Here is a 23225-nt window from a genome sequence, read left to right on the forward strand (position 1 = left end):
ATGAGTTGTGTTTCTAATGTCATACATTAGAAACACAACTCATTGAACAAAGCACACAACCCACACGTCGTTTGCATTGTTTCAGGTGTGAATTATTCATTGAAATATACCTTACTACCGGTACAGTTGCCTTACTGCACAAAGAACATCAGAGCCGATTGTTAGAGAGAGGAATTTGCCCTTAATGACATGACATGCTTAACGACCCGAGCAGACGACGTCTAATTGGGCATTAAAGAGATGAGACTGGCGAGATGGCCAAACAGACAGCCCCCAGCACTGTTACCGCGGGCAATCCTAAAGCTGAACTCGTACTCAGCGGAAAACCACGAGATGCCACGAGATCAATATAAGTGTCGTCTGCAGGTGGTAGCAGACGGCCTAGAGAAACCATCGCATACAAAGGACTCGCCTGCTCAGTGGGGTTTCGGTGTAGGTAACTTTCTGCCTGTTATTGTTGACGATCACACGTTCACAGCTATTTGATTTCACACCTTATGTCATCCGTCGATTTCCATCATGTTCATCAGTTGTGAAGCCAAATGGGCGTAGTTGGCCTTGGTGACAAAACCATTTTAACAACTTTCGCCGACTGTAATTGATTATTGGACGATGTAAATCAACGCCACCTGTGCCCCAGGCTAATAATACTTCGCCAACCTGGGCATTAGCAGAGATCATACTCCGGTATATGGTATCTGACATTAGTGAGAGCCCGTCCACTCCTTGACCACTGGGCAACAACGTAAGCATGCTAGATAATGGAAACACCGACCACAGTTGATCTGAAGGAAAATGGATATTCGTCTTTTTTTCGGATTGGGTTAAAGTGAAAAGTATCTGTTATATTGATCAAGACCAGAGGTTCACAACTGAACGTGAAAGACGGTACCGATAATGACGACCTGTTGGATTAAACGCAGAAGAAAGTGGACAACGTAAGCGTTGAAATTGGACATTTGCAGCATATGTTACTTCGGAATATATGCATTACGAATACGGATTAATTTAAGCTTGTGTCATTCTACTTGATCTGGATTATTCCCTGTTATTAGCACGTGTATGTCAAGGCAACACCGACGAGCAAAAGTGTAAATATGCTCGACCTGCCAGTATCTTCATCCACACTGATGAACCAGCGAGTGGATTTTACGCTGGCGGAACACTTGATTATTACTGCAATGAATTAATATATACTGCGTTCTCACTAAGATAGGTTCGTGTTTGGGTTTGAAGAAGAATTGATATTTCCAACGCTGCCATTTTTAGAGGATATAGCGGAACAGATTCAAGTGGTATGGTGGTTGCTGGACAATTCCAGCAACGTTCGTACTTGTGAAGGAAAACTAAATTAACTGATATGATAATGGTAAACGTTTGTAATATTACCATTGATGACAGTTGAATCATTTGCGTGACAAACTTATAGGACTCGTGTCGTGTAGAGATCTGCACAGTAGATGCATAGGAATTACACCGCCCCGGTCCATCGGGGCCCAGTGCTAGACCCTTCTTTTAGCAGGAAGGACTCGGACAATAAGGTACCCCAACAGGCTATGTCCACAAAGATCCTGGGTCTAGGTCTGTTTTTAGTTGGAGTACTTCTGTTATCTGTTGCTCTCATCATTGGACTGGAGTTTCCCAAATATGTGCGCACTAAAATAATTGAAGACCAGTGTATTCTAAACAAAGATCATTCCAAGTTTGAATCGTGGGTAAGTCGCTTTAAGTTTTTTTCATCTTCTGAGTGTTGTGTTAGAGCCAAATCCATTACCTATGGTACAAGATGTTATGCAGAGAAAGAGGGAAAATAAATGTATACCGAATAATGGATTTGGGACTTTGGGGGCATTGGCAGGGACAATTATATACAAACATACGTCAATCGTTGGATTGTCTTGTCCAGACTCGGTTAAATTACTGACTGCCATCGTGTAGCTGGAATACTGCTGAATGCGGCGTTAAGTAACAAACAAAACAGCAACCAAAAATATAAATACTTAATGGATATAATTTCAAGGTCCTATGGACACTACTTTGTGAGAATATTTCTAATATACCCTTTCCGTTCCGAGATGACATTCCGCCCACTGAAATACCTCTATCAGAATTTACATGTATTCTAGTCAAAAGAAGTTGAACTGATCTTTTACAAATATAAAACATGACCTGTCTCCTTACATTAAAAAAAACTATCGGAAGAAAAGTATTATTTTATTGCGGCCTAACCAAGATTTAGATATATACTGCTTAAAAGAAGTTAAAGAACACCCGATTTTGACTACGGTTAATCTGTCAAAGCTGGTGGGTATTGTAACACACAACCTTCCAATTTTAGGTGCTCTTTTAGTTGTTTTGAGTTGTAAACATCGCCATACTTTTAACACTTTTATGCATTGTGATGAAGATGCATATCGGTAATATTGAATCAGTATAATTTCATTTATCCTTGAAATACTCCTCGATGTTGAAATAGTTCACTTATCTTTTTTAGCGGAACTCAATTTAATTACATAAACCACAATATCTACTGTCAACGTTTTATGCACACATCCAGTCGTGTATTAAAGAAATATATATACACAACATGAAAGTAAGTAAATGCATATTTATATTGCGTTGTATCCATGCCGCGAAGAATGCTCCTTGCCTGCACAATTACTACCCTGGCCCAATTACATTCTCAGCTCCCTGGGGAGTATAGAACCCAAGCTGCCATTCAGGCATCACAATTTTTTGCATTCACATTACCATCTCATTCAATATACATCATGAGAACATGTTTTGTACGACCTTTGTTGAAAGTCGTGGATTGTATTCCAAGTACCATACTGTTTTTGTTATTCATGTTAAATTCCACAGTGCAAGGATATGAATATGATACATCAATATGGGCGTATAAGAGTCGTCAAAATATATTCAGTATAACGTTTCACATTTATTCCGTAATTTGACTTATAATATAATGTCCCATATACCTTGTTTGTTTGAGATATTAAATCAATCAATTCTAAATGACAGTGATCTGTGGCGTAGAGATAAATAGAGACAGGACACATGGCCGCCGTGTGCCCATACATCCCCACTCCGCTTCATATCCCAATCTACTGGTAAAGATACGTTGTTTTAAATTACAAAATGTTAACTGTCGTTACTACAGAGCTATCAAATAATAAACACAAAGTTTTCAAGTAAATAGGTATCAGTTTTGCATTCTCAAATTTTGCAACTTGAATCACACATATATTGTACGTCAGAACAATCGAAATAAAATGACGTTCGTGCAGGCATACGATCATATAAAAGAGTAGATCGAAAGAAGCCCTTGTTTTCAAACTGAATTTGAAAAATAATATAAACAGTTCGAGATATTCTTTTGCCCGTCCCAATAAAAGAACATATAAACTTTGTGAAGGACGTTTCCAACTTTGACGCATCAGTGACTAAATTGATCCCCGATGCAGCTCCCTTTTTTGAGTTGTACTTTATGTTCCCGTGTTTTTTGAGTTGAACAACTGACGTGCCTTTGCGTGTGTTTGTGATGGATGTCGCCGGTTGGGCAGGATATGCTCAACGTCTGCAAACACCTGGTGTCGTCACTATTTAATAATGATTCATAAACACATGCCCATGATACAGTCGGAATCGTACATTCGACTCTGCTTTTAGCAGATTTCCTATGACTATGGAAATTTATAGAAAGAGTTTTGTCGCTTTTGTTTACAAATTATTATGATATATAATATATAATATATCCAGTGTACATGACCTGTATCTATGACACAGCCCAAGTTACCTAATTCTTCATCTATAATCATATAAGACGTTTTTACAAATGAATTATCTTAAATAAATAAATATTGTCATATTTGTAAAAGTTAAATCGATCGATCGTCGCTTTATTTTTTATTAAGGTTTCACCACAAAAGGCCCGCCGTCATATAGCTGGAATATTGTCGAGTGCGGCGTTAAGAAACAAAAGAAACAAAACCACCAAAGGCCTGGTTACGTCATCCAGACATTTTATGGCAGATATTCGAAGGCATTTACTGACTATGACTGGACGCTTGTAAACATGAAACGCGATGCTTGCCAATGCTATGACCTGTAACTGGAGTTTCACACCTCTTTACTCTCTGGCACTTACTTTTGTTAATGAAAATTGCGTGAGTAGCGAGTGCTGCCGAGAGAGGACAAGTTCATCTTTTCGCGAACAGCAATCCTTTCAAATACATTTCATCACTAGTTTAGTTCTCACGTCCTATGGAATCTGTTTCGGCAAATCTACCCTGGAATCTCCGTGTGGTAAAATTATCTTTTGTATTTCTTTTGAGATAATCGGGCTGTCTCAGCCTTGCTATCACGTAATATAAGTATGGTGTCTGCATACCATACACTCATATGTTAACATAATATAATTGACCACTTCATTTTACACCCGGAAGATAGCTTTAAGCCAAGATAACCTCACAGGGTCAAGTACCCGATGTAGCTATATTGAGCCAGTATCACTTACAATTGTGGCATTAATTATACAGAAGGACAAATATAGAATGGTTCTTTGGAACAGATAAGATGGAATATGTTGCCATAACGACACACAGTAAAACTGTCATTTGACAGTAAACATGAGACTGTACGGGTTATGTATTTATAGGCTTCAAACAAATACATGTGATGTGTTGAGCATTAACATAGGGACACTCATCACAGGTATTGTTAAAACATACATGAATAACTATTATAGTGTTGCACCCCATGGGTCTTCCGGGACACAATTGGTGTGGAGTAAACCCTGGCAAATAGGATGAGCCGGGTAAAATGATCACCGTGTGGTTAAAATGATCCCGTGGCAGGTGTTACCGGTAGGGCAGGGCATGCTTACCCTTGTTCGTGAACACCTGGTGTCATTGCTAATTTTCAGCGGTAGTGGCGCTGTTTGGCCTTTTGCGCACAATGGAATCGGCGGATGGTCGAGACTGGTCGTTCTCCGGCGTTGACGTTTTGTGATACAGAGTGTGGAATGTCTGATTGCGTTCCATCGTATCGGTACCTTGCATCGTTGCCTTGCTGAGAGTGCTTTCAGTCTGTGGTTTGTCTGGTCCAGACTCGAACATCTGACCGAGATTATGTGACACTCACTGACAGATTGTTGCCAAACATATTGAAAGAAACACAGCCACTTACATAGTTCAATATCATCAATAGGTTGCCACTTATTATAACACGATCGTTAAACACAAAAAAATATTGAACAAGTGTGACCTAGGTATCTAAATTGTAAAGGAAATAGGCCACACTTCAAATTGAGAAATTTCGACCGACATCACTGTCATAATGGAAGATCCATGCAAAAATGTGAAATTAACTCGACAAAGAAGACCGGTTTAGTCTCATTACATGGTAAACATTATAGACACATGTCAAGACGTTATCTACACGGCATGCAACGAATGTTCTGGAAGCGTTATATCTGGGACAGTTAGAACTACATCATTGTCTTCTTGATTCTACGTTTCAGCCTCATGGATGCAGAATGTTCTAAAACTTGCCCTACAACAATTTGAGAGAATGTGAACACATATTGAAAATGTCAAATCAAGGTAAATATGAGACGTCGATGTCAGAGAATTACCACTCTCAGAAAGAGAATCCAGGTAAAATAGCCGAGAAAAGTATCTGCATGGATCACTGAACATCAGTGTGCTCGTGAGAAAGGAAATCATGTCCTGTTCTACCGCTAGCATCCGCCACTCCCACAATGTACATAAAGAAGTGAATGCTTGTAGCGTGACTCTACACAGTAGTTCTCCTGCCATGCGACCTATAAACAAAGCAGACAATCAAGTGATCGATGGACCAGAAAATCCAGTGACACGACAGCGTATTTACTGAGTTTGTTGAAACTAAAAACGATATTTTAATTTTGAATTACGTCTGCTGTTTACAAGTGAGGAGTTTGTGCTTAAAAGTAAAGAACACGTTTAAAAAATATATTCCTGTTGCACCCGAGGGGGTTCTCGGCCCATGGTTTTCTTTGTAGTCAACCACCGCCCTGTATAGCCATGTATAATCGAGCCCTCCGCAGAGCCCACATACCAAATGCCATCTAATGTATGACAGGCCTGTTTGGTTCATTGGGACAAATTGAAATTAATTTCGGATTTATTTAAACAAGTGACTGACTCCTTGCAAATTTCAGCTTCATCGGACCTGTTTTGTCAACTTAAAATACTAGATGAATTTTCAATGGGCAGATTATCTATGTGCTTACAGGGTCATCATGGAGGCTATACAGAATAACGGATAACTGATAACTCCCGCCATATCTGTAAGGAATGTGCACGGGCTTCTTCCCTAGTAACGGTTTCTATTTTTTTCGCCGCCTCGCTAAAATAACGGGTTTTGGGCGCTTGCCCCCCAATCAACGACTTGAACAAATGCTGTCGTAAGTAAAGGTCATTTTTAGTTTCCAAAGCTTATGAAAAATACAAATAGTATGTATTTATTGAGATGTATCCCGCGATGTTTTTCCACGCCCAAGCCCACGCCCAGTAGAATCTGTTTCGGCGAATAATCAAGACTGGTCATTGTCTGGCGTTGATGTTGACGTTTTATATAAACCCAATGCCAGAACGATAACCTTTCCATATAATTTTCAGGACAGTCGCAATATGGGTTATAAACTTAATGTTAAAATGTCATATTTTCCCATACATGGGATGAGGTTGACAGTTTTTTTGTGGCGGTGAAGGTCCTTTCTTATACTCCAAACCACGCTTGACACTCATTCAGGACACACTGTAGGATACATTGCTGGTTCTATGATAACTGCAGGCTCGAACTAGCGTGTTCTCCAATAAACATAGCTCTGTCAGACATCTTCCCTTGTACTCTGACACAAACAATGATAGGGCCACGACATAGCTGCGGTTACATTATCGCTTTCTGTTTTCGATCTGGAATAACTATTCAAAGTTCACTTTCATCGAAATAAAGAATAGTTATTTGGAGGTAAGTCGGTAATGAAGAGATGGGTAAATATATTTCAAAAATATAATTTTAATTTACAGACGAACGGAGACGTAGAAGTACGCTGTAAATCTTACAGCACACATTGACAGTAGTGACATATACAAAAATGATATAAAAGAGGAACGGAGAAGATATGGTCGCACAACTCGGTAACAACGGGGAGATTATTGACATGGAACATAATGGTGATGAATTATCCCCGATAACATGATTACAAATTGATAATGGGCTCGTTACGGTCTTGCATCTTGATGTTATACATAGGAGGTAGGGAGATAGGAAAAGCGTTAAAAATCTTTTATCATGACAAAGGAACTTTTTGCCTAAGAAATCGATTGGAGTTGAGACTAGACTAGACCATGGTTTGTTATAAATGAGGGTTTCTTGAACTTTTTGACGTCGTTGATGTGATAGAGATACCAATCATCTCTTAACTCATCAACAACCAACGTTGCGTTTTATTAATTGAGAAAAGAAAGAAAGGGGCGGTCTCAAAACGTCCCCCTGCCAGACAAACTAGTTCTGGAAGTTAACATAAGCATGCTGTATATTAGAGTCATATCTCAGGAGCGGGATACGTCAGAATAGGTCCCCAGTATCCCATGCTTGCAACATCCGACTGGAATGGGGATCTGATGGCCAAATCTTGTCTGATTGTTGTCATCGTAGCGAGAGAGGATGGGTTGTTGAGCATGCCCGCAGTCACTGGTTTGTCTGGTCCGAAATCGACTATTTACAGGCCGCCATATAGCTGAAATAGAGCTGATCGTTTGAATTCTACTATCTGAATTAGTAGCAGCGGCCAGAAAGTTAGTAAACAGCGAAAATAGTATTCTGCCTGGTCGATTGCACGCGGCAGCGGTGGAGAGAACGGGTATCCTATTTCAGTTTCGGCGTCAAGACCACGTGACATTCCTCACTTGCGCCTTGGCCACTGTCACGCGCTCCATTTTGAGACAACAATTAGGATGATTATGAGTCAGCATTTCAGGTATATAATGGCTTTGTTGCGTTGTTAAAATAGAACTTTATAGCATGTACTCAATGAAGAAGGCAGATGTTTTAAGTTTGCCAGTGTAAAAACAATATTATTCTTTTTACCTGTCAATTACTTTTCTTAATATAGAGTAAATATACCTAAAAATAAAATCATTGTATGTTCTCTTTCGCCTGTATGGTTCGTATAATTTTCTTAGTTACCTGTTTTTTTGCAAATTGTATTCAGCAGCTGTCATCTGGAATCGCAAATGACCAAGAAACGAACATTTATTAAAATGAAGTAAATCATACAACAAACTTAGTAAATATACTATTGCAGTTAGTAAGTTATGAGAAGAATATTCTTTGAAAGGTGGACAGCAATCTCTACTGACTGATTTATAAATTGTACTCATCTACGATAAGCCACCTACTAGTCTATTGCAGTTAGTAAGTTATGAGAAGAATATTCTTTGAAAGGTGGACAGCAATCTCTTCTGACTGATTTATAAATTGTACTCATCTACGATAGGCCACCTTAAGTCTCTTAACATGTTAGTGTCTGAGTGGTCAGTGAAATTCACTATTTCTGTCAGTGCATATGTCTGAAAATGCAACAATCTATAGGGAATGGAAACGACTAATTAAATGGCACCGGGTGATTGTGATAAAGATGAGCAGCCTAACCGGAACTACCAACCAAGTTCAAGGTCATTCTCCAGTTACTATATTCAAGTATTGAATACAAGTCCCTTTCTATAAACTTAAGAAATCCATTCCAGAAATGTCCGATTTCGACTGTATCATAAGCATGTGTTTCTGAATCACTTTAAAACACTGATGATATCAGGTGTCGCGAAAAAGGTGTGCATATCCTGCCCCACCGGTGGCACCCATCACAAACACATGCAAATGCAAGTCAATTGTTCACTTCAGATCATTACAGAAGCTGCATCCCAGTGTACCGTAATTGTGTGTTTAATGATTTCTTGGCTTTGATGCATCCCCGAGTTGGTGGGTAATTAAAACTAATATAGATTGGTGTGGTAAACGTGCTGAGGACTTGTTGGCGAGACAAGCACATGGGTTGTCTCATTAATCAATATGTCTGGGAAGAACAGGATGTTATGTTACATAGAGGCAGTCCAGTTGGATGAATCTGAATTATGTGCGTAGATGATACATGCAGATTATTTGTTTTGGGTATATATACATGTGTTTTAGTTGTACCGAACACTTCAAGAATAACAATGTTTAATGACTTGACTTAAATGTCCGACGACGAAGGACGTTAATCATGCTATCAACCACTGGGTTGCCTGCCAGATGCGATCGTTTACAGGCCACAGTGATAAAGATGGAAGATTGACGTAAAACTACCCCACACGCACATTATACACGGATGTAATAAAAATAAACTGCCGAGGACAAAAGTTCAAAGTATCCTCTTAATTTTTTTAATGACCAAACAAGTACAAACGTTATCATACGTTAACAGTCGCTGAAACACTGCAAACTTCAGGTCCAAAACACAACTATGTTTCCCGTATCAACCGCATCACCATCCAATAACAATTTCTTCTTTGTTTCATTTTAGCCACCAACAAACATGGGTGTATACTTCCTTTTCCCTGGCAGTGTATTACGATAAGGTTATTGCGAATCGGGAATATGGAAAGGGAAGGATGTTTTCGGGTATCGTGTTCCTTATTCCGTTTTAACAAAACTTTAATTTAATGTAACAGAAAACATAGGTTATCTATTAATGATATATATTATTTTTTTCATATGTGGTATACATTCATTTATCTTTAAATTATTTTGAGTTTTCCATTTATTATTACAACTTTATTCCATTAATTTTTTATTCCAATTCTGCCAAACTGAATCTTCAATATTTTATTCAGTATGAGCGGCCACCAGTGACTTTCGGCGAAAGACATTCGCTGACACAACAAAATCGATGTGCCGGTTAACGGAAATGTCTTCGCACTATGTAAGCGAGGCACTCGTATCGGCTCCACGGGATCTAATAGTTCACACACACGCATCAGTTTCCATCCCTCGTGAGGAGGCAGGGTCAGAATAAATCCCCAGACACCTATTCTGGGCTTCAGGGTCAGATAGTACGAATGTGTCTTGTTCCGCGATCTCTTTGTATACGGGAGCCTCAGGGCGGATCCCGCATTTTAAGTGTCCAAAATACTAAAAACCTCTCAGATAATTTTACTGCCTACAACATTTGGTTTTCAAAGAGGGGCGGGGGGCTTTGGATCCGCCAAGGGGGCCAGTTCCCTTGAGACACGGACATTTCATCCTCTAGAACAGAAGTGAGTGAGTGAGTTGGGTTTAACGCCGCTTTAAACAGTATTCCAGTTATATCACGACGTGTCAGCTTAATGTTGGAGGAAAGCCCGAGGTAATGCAGGTCTTAGACGTTTACCACTTCGGTGAAACCCACGAGCTCGTGTATGGTGCTGACAAACCTAGAAACATAATCGGGGTGAACCGGGATTCGAACCCACAATCATAGGTTTTTGGCGTGTCCAAGGGACGCAGCTCTGCACAGCGAATTGCGGCGCCTTAGACGACTGGGCCAGCCGTGCCCCCTCTAGAACACAAATAGGATAAAACATTTCAATGTGAGTGAGTGAGTGAGTGATTGAGTGATTGAGTGAGTGAGTGAGTGCCGTTTGAACAGCATTATACAGTTATATCACGGCGAGTGAACCTACAGAGGGAGAGGGCCCGGAAGTGATGCACGTTGAAGAGATTTGGTACTTTGGCGAAACCCACCAATGTGTGAGTATGGTTTTACACCGTTTAGGCAATATTCCAGGACTCCAGAAATTGGCTTCCGGATTCGAATCCGGACATTTGGCGTTACGTGCGAAAGCTTGAACCCCAAGGCTCAACCGGCCCGAAGCCAGAGAGCACTAAGATGGCGTTGAACGTCAAACAGAATGACGTTACGTTAAACGTTCTTTTATTCAACTAACATATTCATCAATATCACAACAGCATGATCAACGCCGGGTAAGGATGCGTGGGTTCTAGGGCCAATCAGATGTCAGCTTTCTAAAACAATCCGGCATCATTTCTTAACCGCCCCGAGTCAGAATTTTCGATATCTGTAAAAGAAAACCGAAACAGGCCAAAAATATACCCCCAAAGTAACCTTTTTGGATCTCACAAGCAGCAGGATGTATGACATACCGACAACAAATAATAGCGCAGTAGGTTTTGACATTCGGATGTCCTCGTTTCCGTTCATTTTCGAAATGCAAAAATCAGATAATCTGGTTTGAATATTTCGCTGACTCGTACCGAGAATTAAGAAGCTGACTGCTGACAAGAAAGTTAACCTGACGTGACCTCTTCTGAGGAAGTGTCCTCAGACCTTCCCTTAGTCCTGCACCATGACCGTGGAATATATTTATTTTATGAAAAAATAATAATCTAGAAATGCATACAAAAGCATGTCTAGCCAGCTCAAGCTAACTCTATTCTGAAATCAGCATAGGGAAATTTATTTATTTTTAGTGTCAAGAAGGATATTGTGTAATATAAGATTTCAGAGACTAAATGTTAGTCTAACCTTCCCTCAGAGGGGGCGGTCGGGTAGCCTAGCGGTTTAAGTATTCACTCGTCACACTGAAGGCCCGGGTTCAATTCCCCACATGTACCATGTGTGAATCCCATTTCTGGTGTCCCCCGCCGTGATATTTCTGGAATATTGCTAAAAGCGACGTAAAACAATACTTACTCACTCTTCCCACAGAGAGGTATCATACCAGAGTAAAGCAATTTCAATGAGACTAGACTTGGTCCCATTGGTTCGATTCCTTGTCCTCTGTACCGTCCTTCATGTCTGACCAGAGTTTATCTGACAAACTGTCATGGCGTCTTAATTATGTATAGCTAAACATGTAATTGTAATTGATTTTGGAATAAGCACCAGAACATTGCACCTTGAAACGCGAAGCAAAAGAGAAACGTGTACACCAGCCTTCGAGATGTGCATCCTGTAGATAAAACGAACGTTTAGCCTATCAAGTGTGCATTGACATGACTGAAAAACATGTAGGATGAGATCGTCTAAGATCGGAAGAGCTTATTCCTCGGAGTGTACTTTTATCGCCAGTAAGATGCTTGTTTCCTGCATGATCGCACGTGTTTCTTACCAAACCCAATCAAGCATTATGTACCGTTATGAGATAAAGTCCTGGGTCGTACCAGAAAACTGGGGCTAATTACTTCAGCTGTCACTTACTCGGTGTCTTTGTGGGAGAACAATAACACCATGTGACGTTGATGCGTCAGTGGGTTGTTTAGGTGCAGGTTGGCACGCTGGAGATGCCTGGCTGTTGCGGGACGGGGGCACGGAGACGCTGTATCCCCCGGGGAGACATGCTACATGTGGGAAGGAGCAGTGGAGGATCCGGGATTAGTTTGTCGCGGACCTAAATACCCCGATCCTAGAGAACAAGTGCAAAAAGGTGTCCAACTCAAGTCTAGAATGTCTAGGCAAGTTGAAATTAAGCATTGTACTGGACTCCGTTTGGTTTATATTTTTTTATATTTTAGTTATATCTTCTTAAATAAGATGACTTTATTTCTGGGACTGTATGTTAATCTAGATACGGAATGGCGGTCAGTGGCCGGGTGGCGCTGGAGGAGGGGCACATTGGTTTCGACCCCCTTTGACGACACTAACAACAACACAAACATACGAGGGGTGACTGAAAAGTTCTGAGCCTAACTGTGGTGTTTGCATGTATTAAGAACTAACATATGTCCGAAAGCATCAAAGTGACTAGGCATTTTCTGTTGATTGGAATGAACAAATGTTGCCACCGAGGTATTTTCAACTGAAAGGGCTGAAACAGGCACCGATGTGGTTATTGTGTCAAATTTAGGGGATGACGCTCCTTTCTTTACCACTGTTAAGATGTGGGCAGCAGAATTCAAGAAGGAAAAAAAAGAACCTCGAAGATGATCCAAGATCAGGAAGACCTCCAACCAACTGTCAGAACTAAGGGGAATGCTGATAAAATACATGATGTGATTATGGATGATCGACAATGCACCACAGGTCACAGCCAAGGAAGTAGGCATGGCTCATGAGAAAGTGAAGACCATTCTAAAGAATGAACTGGTCCAAGGTTTCAGCACGCTGGGTTCTAAGGCTTCTGATCACAAACGTTCCTGGTTAATCATCTCTTGTTAGATATTACGTCGTTTTGAAGGCAAACCCTGCTGAATTGGTTGAGCGATTTGAGTCTAAACGGTCAAAGCAGTGAAAACCTCTGACGTCTCTTCCGAAGAAGAAGGCAAAGTCTGTTCCATCAACTAGTAAGGTGATGGTTTCGCTTTCCTGGGATTCCAAAGAAATCCTACTGGTGGACTACCTCCCGAAAGATCAGACAATTATTGGCCAATAGTATGCGGATCTGCTCAGGCAACTGCGTTAGAATAGCAAGGCTAAGGGACTCAGTTGAAAAATAATTAGCAACTAACCCTATCAACTCAGTCAATCATAGTTAGGCTCAGAACGTTCCAGCCATTGTATTATACCGTTGTATTATAGGTATATGCATACTTTAGTCTCTGTTGAAATACATAAGCAACTACTGCCTACATTTGAACCCCTCCTTTAAAAAGCTCATGGATCATCCACAGAGACGATATATTTTGTCATACAATAGGTAAATACGTAACACATGTTCACAGCGTTAACTGTGTAATTGGTAAACTTTAAATAAATCCGGATAAAGAGATTGACATACCATGTTAAAAGTGAAAAGACAAACTGTCAGACAAACTCCAACACTACTTTGTCCGCTAACTCATGTTAATAGTGTAAAATAATATCGCTGTTAATGGTCAGCCAGAAACAATATATCCGTCACCAACATGGCTCTGATTAGGACATTGCCTGGACCTCACTAGGTGATAATGAAGTACGGTACACACGTTGATAAGAGACTCAATTAGCAGGCGTATGTATTGCCATTTAATAAAGTGCTGAAGAAGAGTAATATTTCTGTATATGAGTTACGTAAGTCGTAGCTTGGGCTGTGTATTGTGTTGTCATTGAACAATCAGTATCGTGTTAGTGCATGTTACGTTACCGGATCAATACGACGTACCTTGATGCCAAGTGGTAAGGGCATCATTACAAGATGAACCTATGGTGACTGGTATTACCTTGGACAACGTTATACTCCGCCACTTTATTATTGTCATGTATCTAGAAGTATCTTCACATTATATTGGGACACTGACACAGCTGAAACTTTAGTACAAGAAAGACCGCCTCCGTGGTCTAATGGTAGAGCGTCCGCCCGGAGAGCGGAAGGTCCGGGGTTCGATCCCAGGCCGCGTCATACCAAAAGACGTTAAAAGATGGTACTTGTTGTTACCCTGTCTGGCGCTCGGCATTAAGGGGCTAAAACAAGGACTGGTCGGCTCGGAGTCAGTATACTGTGTCTGAGTGGGATATTCATGTTAAACTGCGGCATGGTATCTCAGTGAGATAGCACTATAAATCGGCATCAGTCCGGAATAGTACAAGCAGCCACACAAACACACACACGTACGTGCACGTCGCTATATAAGTGCAATAATCTTTGACGCGACGTTAAACCCCATTTCACCCACCTAGTACAAGAAAACTGTATGTTTTGTATGATGGTAACAATGATAATACAAGCGACAAAACGCTTTCCATAATCATAAAATTTATCATTGGGGTTAAGGCTAGGGGGTTAGGGGGAGTATTGGATTTGTTTGTTTTAGATGGATATTGTTTTCTGAAAGAGGGAGCCTAATATTTCTTTTTTTCAAAACACATCTTCTCATTTCTCGAGCGAAGATTTTTAGTTTGTAGGACTTGATGCAAAATTATCTTTTGAAATATTTTTTTAACAATGTTTTTTCCCCAAACGTCCTTGTTGTCACTGTGATTAATATGTTGTTTTGTAATGTCTTAAGCCTTTAACTAACCTCGAACCACGTGCACATATGAAACAGCTGCCTACGGATGTCGCGGAAGGAGTTTTTTGGCTGTACCGCGAGCCACGGCAGCTGCGGTTATTCCGTAGTTCGGAGAACACATTCACCAACCCAACCAAGATGCCACTGTTTCCCAAACACTCACATTACGTGAGACACACAACTTGAAGATCGATTACAGATAAACATAGAGTCTAATGGATTGGAGGCCATTTGGTGCCCCGAATGTGGCGTGTTTTGTACATGGTGATTAAAACATCAGTACTTTCGGTCATTCTTCTTTGAGCCTCTCTGCGATGTCACAAAGTCAACTTTCCGCAAACCTGCCACGTGTGTGACGAATTCAGATATCTCTGCCAATATATGCACCATCTAGTGAAAACATATAAATTGAAAAACCTAACATTTTCGTGAGAAGCTGATGTCAGAAGTGTAGAGTACTTACAAATTTAAGTAGTTTTCATGATTAAATGGTTCATTGTTAAATCTATACCGGCAGAAAATAAAACAGTGTATAATCCTATTGTATCTGAGTAAATCATTCATAAACATTAACTTCAAAGGAATTTATTAACTTGATCTTAATTATATAGCGGATTCAGTCCACTAGGACTGGTCCATTCCCACAACAGGTAAATATCATATATCATATATCATATGACATATAACATATATCATGTGACAAGCCACCTCTAACAACTGGGGAGTCTCACAAATGGGGTATGACTGCAAAATACTGATTCTTCTTTGTCATCAGTGGCTGTTATGATTTATACACTCCTGATTAATGAGTATATCATTGTTGACAAACAATGACAAACAATAACAACAACAACAACAATTCGAAACCGTCAATGTTTGATTTGGCGAAAATATCAGTATGAAATGTAGAATATGCAATAAATTTAATGAGACTGCCCAACACATTGTCAGTGGATGCCCAGCTTTGGCACAAACACAGTATCTTAAGCGACATGATGGAGTGGCTCTATCCTTTTATTGCTTGTGGTTTTGACACAAACGTCCATCCATGGTTCGACCCAGAATATGCAGAGAGTGTCGTGGAAAATGAGAAATGCAAAACTCCTTGGAATAGGTTTTTATACAGTCTCAGACCTATCCAGGCCAACAAACCTGATCTTGTCCTTTTTGATAAATCCAATGACATTTATATTATTGAATTTTCTGTCTCTTTTGACACTAATGTGATTGACAAGATTCAGGAAAAACATGCACATCTCGCTTTCGAAATGTGACGCTTGCATCCCAGGTACCCAGTTGTTCGACGTCCCATTGTATTCGGTGCTTTAGGTTTGGTACCTCCCAATATGTTGACTGACATTGGGAGAGTACCCGGGTTTGCTACCAGGAATACAGCCCTTCTGACCATCTGGGTAATGCAGAAGGCTGCAGTGTTGGGGAGTCTTCACATCTCCGAAATGTTCTGGGTTGGTTCGACTAGGCAGCGCATCCTGGGAGAAGTCCCATTCGCTGTCTGCGCTGCTTGTAGTGGGGACAGGGGCCCTGAGCTGATGATAAGCCTTACCAGCCTGACTGTGCCAGGATCACTAAAACCCTCTTTGCTTCAGCAGATCAGGAGAGTGTCCTCCTCTTGTCTCGAGCTGTGTATTTCTACGTAATGTAATTTCACCATGTACAGAACTACTGACATCCGAAGTGAAACGCCAAACAAGTGGTCGGATTCAAGTATGTTTTTGAAAATGTTTTTTTTCATTGATAAAATAATCTTGTGAAATAATATCAGGCTGTTCCTTATTTCAGGCGCAATAGTTTTCTTGTAAATGTTGTCAGTGCTCATCCTATAGTGGTCCCAGCCAATCAGCAGCAGTGAATTCACGAACCACGAATTAAAGGAAATCAGGTTCAGCCCACAACGGGGTTAATGCATATATTCAGTAAATAGAAAACGTCAACGAGAATAACCAATCTGTTTTATTCGACGCAACAGATTCCATTTGGCGTGAAATGCAAATAGTCGGGGTGGAAATCAATGGAAAGGACAGTTTCATGACAGTTAGAGACGGCTTCCGTTTTGAAATCCTTATCCGCTAATTAGGTTAGTTTAAAGGATAAATTCATTTCAAGCTAACAATGTGATATGTCCCAGTTATATTTATCCACGTACTTCATCAAGACGATAATCGAAGAATGAAATTGGCAAGTTCTCACATGAAATATATGTTTGTGCCCAACTCCCTCTTGGTGTATCATTAGGCTGTAGCATTGATCGGTTAGAGGGGACGTGATATCGACACATATTGTAATATACAACACCCGTCTTCTCATACAGGAAATAAATCATTCATTACTTGCACTATACGAGTTAACTGTCACGAGAGCACGCGTCTTTTTCAACAGCCAAACGGAAACATCGAAGAGTATAGTTGATTGACGAGTTGTTTAACAAATAGACCTCGCCACTTATTGCAGCCGGTAACCGGAAGGGCATTGGAAAACCACTAGGCTGTGACAGTACATTTGGTGAAAGTGAATCTGGTTGGCGTAAAATATAAAGTGAGTGAGTCAGTTGGGTTTAACGCCGCTTTTACCAGTGTTCCAGTTATATCACAGCGTGTCAGCGGGAGGAAAGCCAGAAGTGATGCAGGTCTCAGACGTTTACCACTTCGGTGAAACCCACGAGCACGGGTATGGTGGTGTCAAACCTAGAAACATAATCTGGGAGAACCGGGATTCGAACCCACAATCAAAGGTTTCTGGCGTGCCCAAGGAACGCAACTCTGCACAGCGAATCGCGGCGCATTAGACGACTGGGCCACCGTAAAATATATAGAGATAAGAACGCTCAATTTTCAGCCCATCTGTTTTCCCAATGTCACGCCAGTCCGTAATTACCGTCCAGCTCAAGAATTTGTTTTTTTCATACCCGCCTGTTCACCCGCTTGGATATACATTTTTCAGACATGGAAAACTATAATAGATTTCTCGTTTCGTAAATTATTTTTTAATTTTTTATAGAAAGGACAATCGAAAAAGGGAAGTAACTCTGCCTATTGCTTTTTTCTTTGGCATCATAAAAGTGCTTCGTTTTTCGTCTTTAAGAATTCGACACCGACAGGGGGTACCGTTGCACTTCGAATATAGCACAATAACGAAGAAATTGTGACTCACTGGTACAAGGTCTTTGAGTAATTAATTTGTTAGGTGATGGTGCAGTTGACATGCGGCATGGTTACATGAGGATACAGTTTTCAGGATCAATCTGCAACAGTATATGTTTTCCTATGTACTTATTTTCGGCCTATACGTCTTTGGAGCCGAAAGTCGCTGTATTTGATCACTGGTTCGTCAGCACCATAACTCGTGTTGTTCACCAAACTGGAAAACGTATAAAAGCTACATAATACTCTTGTAATATGAGCCAGTGCTTGAAAGACACCAACCAGTTTTGTGGAGAATGACAAGCTATTTTCACAAAGTCACCTTGTTATATGTGCCAGTACTCGAAAGACACCAATCAATGTGGTAGAGAATGACATCCTATCTTCTCAGAGTCACGTTGTAATATGTGCCAGTGGTTGAGACCACTCAATAACGGGCAATTTAGCGCCTTAAAGTAGGTAGGCGACTGAACGTGTGGTTAACATGTAATTGTCCGTAAGATGATATTTTCACGTTTTCCGTCATCTTCTGCGATAAAATATTGTGCGTATTAATGGCCATGTTCATGTGTTGCCCAGTCCCTGACACTTGTTAGGGGCCGTCCATATGGCGTTATTATTATTATTTTTTTCTATTTTTTTTGGGGGGTGTTCGAAGTACAATACTCCCGTGTCGCATGACAGGTAGGGTCAAATGACGTTTAACGTTCAAGATTAGATCATTGCACCTATATAACGACGTGCATGCCCGTGTGTGTGTGTTTGTGTGTGTGTGTGTTTGTGTGTGTGTGTGTGTGTGTGTGTGTGTGTGTGTGTGTGTGTGTGTGTGTGCTTGAACTAATCCGGACTAATGCCGAGGTGGTAGGCATTTCCCTACTGGGATACCATGTCGCAGTATATCATGAATACAACTACCCTACTCAGACACAGTATACTCACCCGAGCCGACCAGTCCTTGTTTTAGCCCCTTAATGCCGAGCGCCAGGCAGGGTAACAACAGGTACAATCTTTTAACGTCTTTTGGGATCGAACCCACGACCTTCCGCTCTTCGGGCAGACACTCTATCCACTAGACCACTGACGCGGTTTGTACCAAATGTTCCCGTGTTTTTGCAGGTGAACAATTGACTTGACTTCGCATGTGTTTGTGACGGGTGCCATCGGAGGGTTGGGATACGCTTACCTTTTTTGAGAACACCTGGTACCATCACTATATGATAGTGATTAATAAACACATGATCATGATATAGTCGGAATCGTATAATCGGCGCTGATTTTGGCAGGGAATTATTATGAATATGGAAAGTCTTTTGTCGCTTTTATTTTCTCCAAGCACAATACGAAAATTCAGTCTGAAATCGTAAAATGTTCATAATTTTCTATATAGTGTTGTGTTACTGTTTCATCGATTCAGTCCAATGAAAGGAAAAAGCTAATTATAATTGTGTGAACGTTTGTTCTTGCGAGAGGTCATCGGGTGCATTTGCTAAACGCCTTCATAATAACAGCCACTGGGCTTAATCGATATCAGCACTACTAATCTGTTAATATCACTGAGTGGTCTAAGCCATACCTGATCGCCTAACTATAGCCAGAACAGATGTCTCTGTGGAAGTGATTGCACGACCTCGAGTACACTTTGACCAATCCCTGTTTCCAAAGTTAAAGGGGCGGTCGGGTAGCCTAGTGGTTAAAGCGTTCGCTCGTCACGTCGAAGACCCGGGTTTGATTCCCGACATGGGTACAATGTGTGAAGCCCATTTCTGGTGTCCCCCGCCATGATATAGCTGGAATATTGCTAAAAGCGGCGTAAAACCATATTCATTAACTCACTCACTCCAAAGTAAAAAAATAGCTTCTGTACTGTTAGTCTTCTAGTATTCGCCAAAGGCACACCATAACAAGGAAACCATTGTATTGTTTGCAAATGTCGGTTGTATTTTTATTTATTTAAGTGTTAATGATAATGTTGTGGTTAATGTCAACCTTGTATTACATCTATTTGTATATATTTTACATAAATTAGTACAAATTAGCTTCTATATGTGCCTTTGTATTCTTCAACGAAATTACTCTCTTGACAAGGCTGTAGGTGCACATGTGGTTGTTTAAGTGACGTATCGATGTTCTACTAGAACGCAATGGCTTAGGGATTCAGAGTATTCATCAGTGCTCTGATTATATTGAGCAAAATCCAGCGGAAGCACATTGTTGTATGTTTCCAATATTAAAAGAAAATATTATTTCATCAAACTCGATTGTCTCGACAAGGTATGGTCGTTCGAGATCTAAATTTGCCAAAGGATCCAGGCAGCCAAAACCTAGTCAAGACCTAGACTTGTCACTAAGCACTGGGCAGTCAAGACCTAGACTTGACATTAAGCTCTGGACAGTCAAGACCTAGACTTGACATTAAGCACTGGGCAGTCAAGACCTAGATTTGATATCAAGCTCTGGACAGTCAAGACCTAGACTTGACATTAAGCACTGGGCAGTCAAGACCTAGATTTGACACTAAGCTCTGGACAGTCAAGACCTAGATTTGAGAGTAAGCAGCAGACAGTCAAGACCTACAGTTGATAGTAAGCAGCAGACAGTGAAGGAATAGATTTGACAGTAAGCACTGGACAGTCAAGACCAAGATCTGGCAGCAGACCGAAAAGACCTAGATTTTACAGTAAGTCACTGACTGCCAAGACAGCAAACATTTGACATTTGACAGTAAACACCAGAAACAAAAGCCACATACCCCCACTTCACAGACCAGTACCACCACGTCTCTCTCGGATATGTTTCGATAGGTTCCGAATCCGACTCGATAATTAAACTGTAACAATGATGACACAAGCATCGAGTTAAACCTTTTTTTCTTAAGTGGAAATATGCATGTAACTCCAAGATCATAAACTGGTTTGTTTTGGAGTTCGTTATAAAAAAGTTTGAGAGCAGCGGGGTAGCCTTGTGGGTTCTATCCTCACGTGAGTACGAAATATGTAAAGCCCATATTTAGTGTCTCCCCGCGTAATATTGCTAAAACTGGCGTATAACCATAATCATCATTGTCTCCAGACATTTTATTTAAGCACCCCGTGTCGGCAAATGAAACATGGTTTATTTGGGCATTGGACCAGTACTGAGGCCTCAATCACCGCAATTCTGTTGAGTTGAGTCCCTTGGCTGTGTCAGGACCCGATGGCGATTAATTTCGAATCCCTGATCCTTGCTTTGTCAGCGGCGGAGAGTAGGTTGATGGATGACAGTGATCGGCAACCTTGACTCTTTTGGGTTGTCTTTGGTCCTGCCCAAACTGCATCGAGGGTAATACCGAACGTGTGGCGTTTCCTTAAGCAATTGCCTTAGGTCCAAATAAGTTCCTTTTCATCCGGCAGGGAAGAGATCACAGGTGGATGAGATGCTAATGTGAATGCAAAACCTTCTTGCCTTAAATGACGAAAGATGCAATACGTTGTTTTTCTGAGTGCTTCTTGTTTATTCGAGAGCTTGTCGTCGTTTTTCTGAGTGCTTGTCGTCAGTTTTTCTGAATGCTTCTCCTCGTTTTTTCGAGTGCTTGTCGTCAATTTTTACGAGTGTTCATTTCATAACGGATATCTAATCAAAACCTCTTGCTTAAAATGACCAAAAATGCAAGTCGTCGTAGTTAGGGACAAACGTTACTTACATCAAATACACTATACTCAAGTTCAATATTAATTAATTAGTTATATGCAAACCAATGCTAACAAAATACATACGTTTGCAAAAGAAATAACCCTTCTTAGAGATATATTAAAATGTATCGAAACCTCAACCAAGTCATTTCTTGGAAATCAACATTGTATTAAAAAAACACCTTAAATAACAGTACTTTAGATATTTTGAACTGTTCTTGTGTACCAGTTGGAACTCCCAAGTAACAGTATTACTTATTCAGAATGACTTTCTCTCCAACCCGAATTTCGACATGGCTGAATTGGACCTACTGCGGTTACTCACGACTGTCCATAGCGGCCAAAATAGTTGTGGCAGTGTTATTTACAAAGTGTTTGAACCCAGATGACAACCCTGATCTCTAACTATGTTCACCATCAACATGCTGATTTACTGGTGTTAATTACCCTGCTGGCACAACCTCATTGCCAACGAAGTCGCCCTGGGGTATTGCTTAATACCGCCGTTTTTAGCAGAATACGACTAGGCATTGTACCACACCAGACTGTCTGAGAGTCTGCGCATTTGTGTGATCGGTGATGATGTGCCCCTGACACAGTGGTCAGTTTGTGTTTTACCTAATTGTGTGTGTTCTAAAATAGATTTCATCATGTTCATAACCTGTTCTTCTGATAGAGAACGGACACCATTCTGAAGGGTTACCGGCATCCATTGTTACATTCATCGATGCGTAGGCTATCGATGGATCGATGGATTCGTGCTCAAGGTTTTTGTGTGAAAAGGCATGCCTATATTGAGGTATCTAATGAAATTAACTACTTGTTTTAATCATATTTTGACTGTTCAGGATCAAACATTCTTCAATGTCATGGAAGAAAAAATAATAATGGTAAAAACATAATGTCAATGAAATATGAGCATGGCATCCTTGAGTTGGCTTTTCTTTTTTTTAAAAACCATCGTGTTTAGGGATTATTATTATATATTAAACCCGTGCGCGAAACACATCTGCTGTGCAGGTGTTACTTAGTGCTTTATAAATTTATCAACTAATAATATTTTCCATCCCGTTTATCACAGTCAGGTGCGAGTATTATGTTATGTCCAATTTCTGAAGCAAGATTACATAGTCTTACAATAATAGTTTCCACTGGAAACAAGCCACTGTGTTATCTGATCATTAAACGTGCTCTGTAATTGCTAGCTTAAGTAACTGACAGTAAATCACCGTTAAGCATCAACACGTCTTGCTGATATAATTAATAGTTATATTAACGTTATATATGTAAGATGTAAAACACTTGGTATCATCACTATTTTGATAGCGATTCGAAAACACTTGATAACGATTTTGTTAAGACGTGAAAAGATGGTACTTGTTGTTAC

General features: G+C 40.5%; 1 protein-coding gene across 1 annotated transcript in view; it reads left to right on the forward strand.

Moving 5' to 3' along the window:
* Positions 1–344: 344 nt before the first annotated feature.
* Positions 345–23225, forward strand: part of LOC124120325 — a 49113-nt gene continuing 26232 nt past the window's right edge. Inside the window, exon 1 of the mRNA XM_046483125.2 lies at positions 345–1715. Within this exon, the coding sequence (XP_046339081.2) occupies positions 1461–1715 (255 nt within the window). The 5' untranslated portion in view covers positions 345–1460. The remainder of the gene's footprint in view (positions 1716–23225) is intronic.

This window comes from Haliotis rufescens, unplaced genomic scaffold (genome assembly GCF_023055435.1).
Source record: "Haliotis rufescens isolate VD_foot unplaced genomic scaffold, xgHalRufe1.0.p SCAF_3, whole genome shotgun sequence".
Lineage (NCBI taxonomy): Eukaryota > Metazoa > Mollusca > Gastropoda > Lepetellida > Haliotidae > Haliotis > Haliotis rufescens.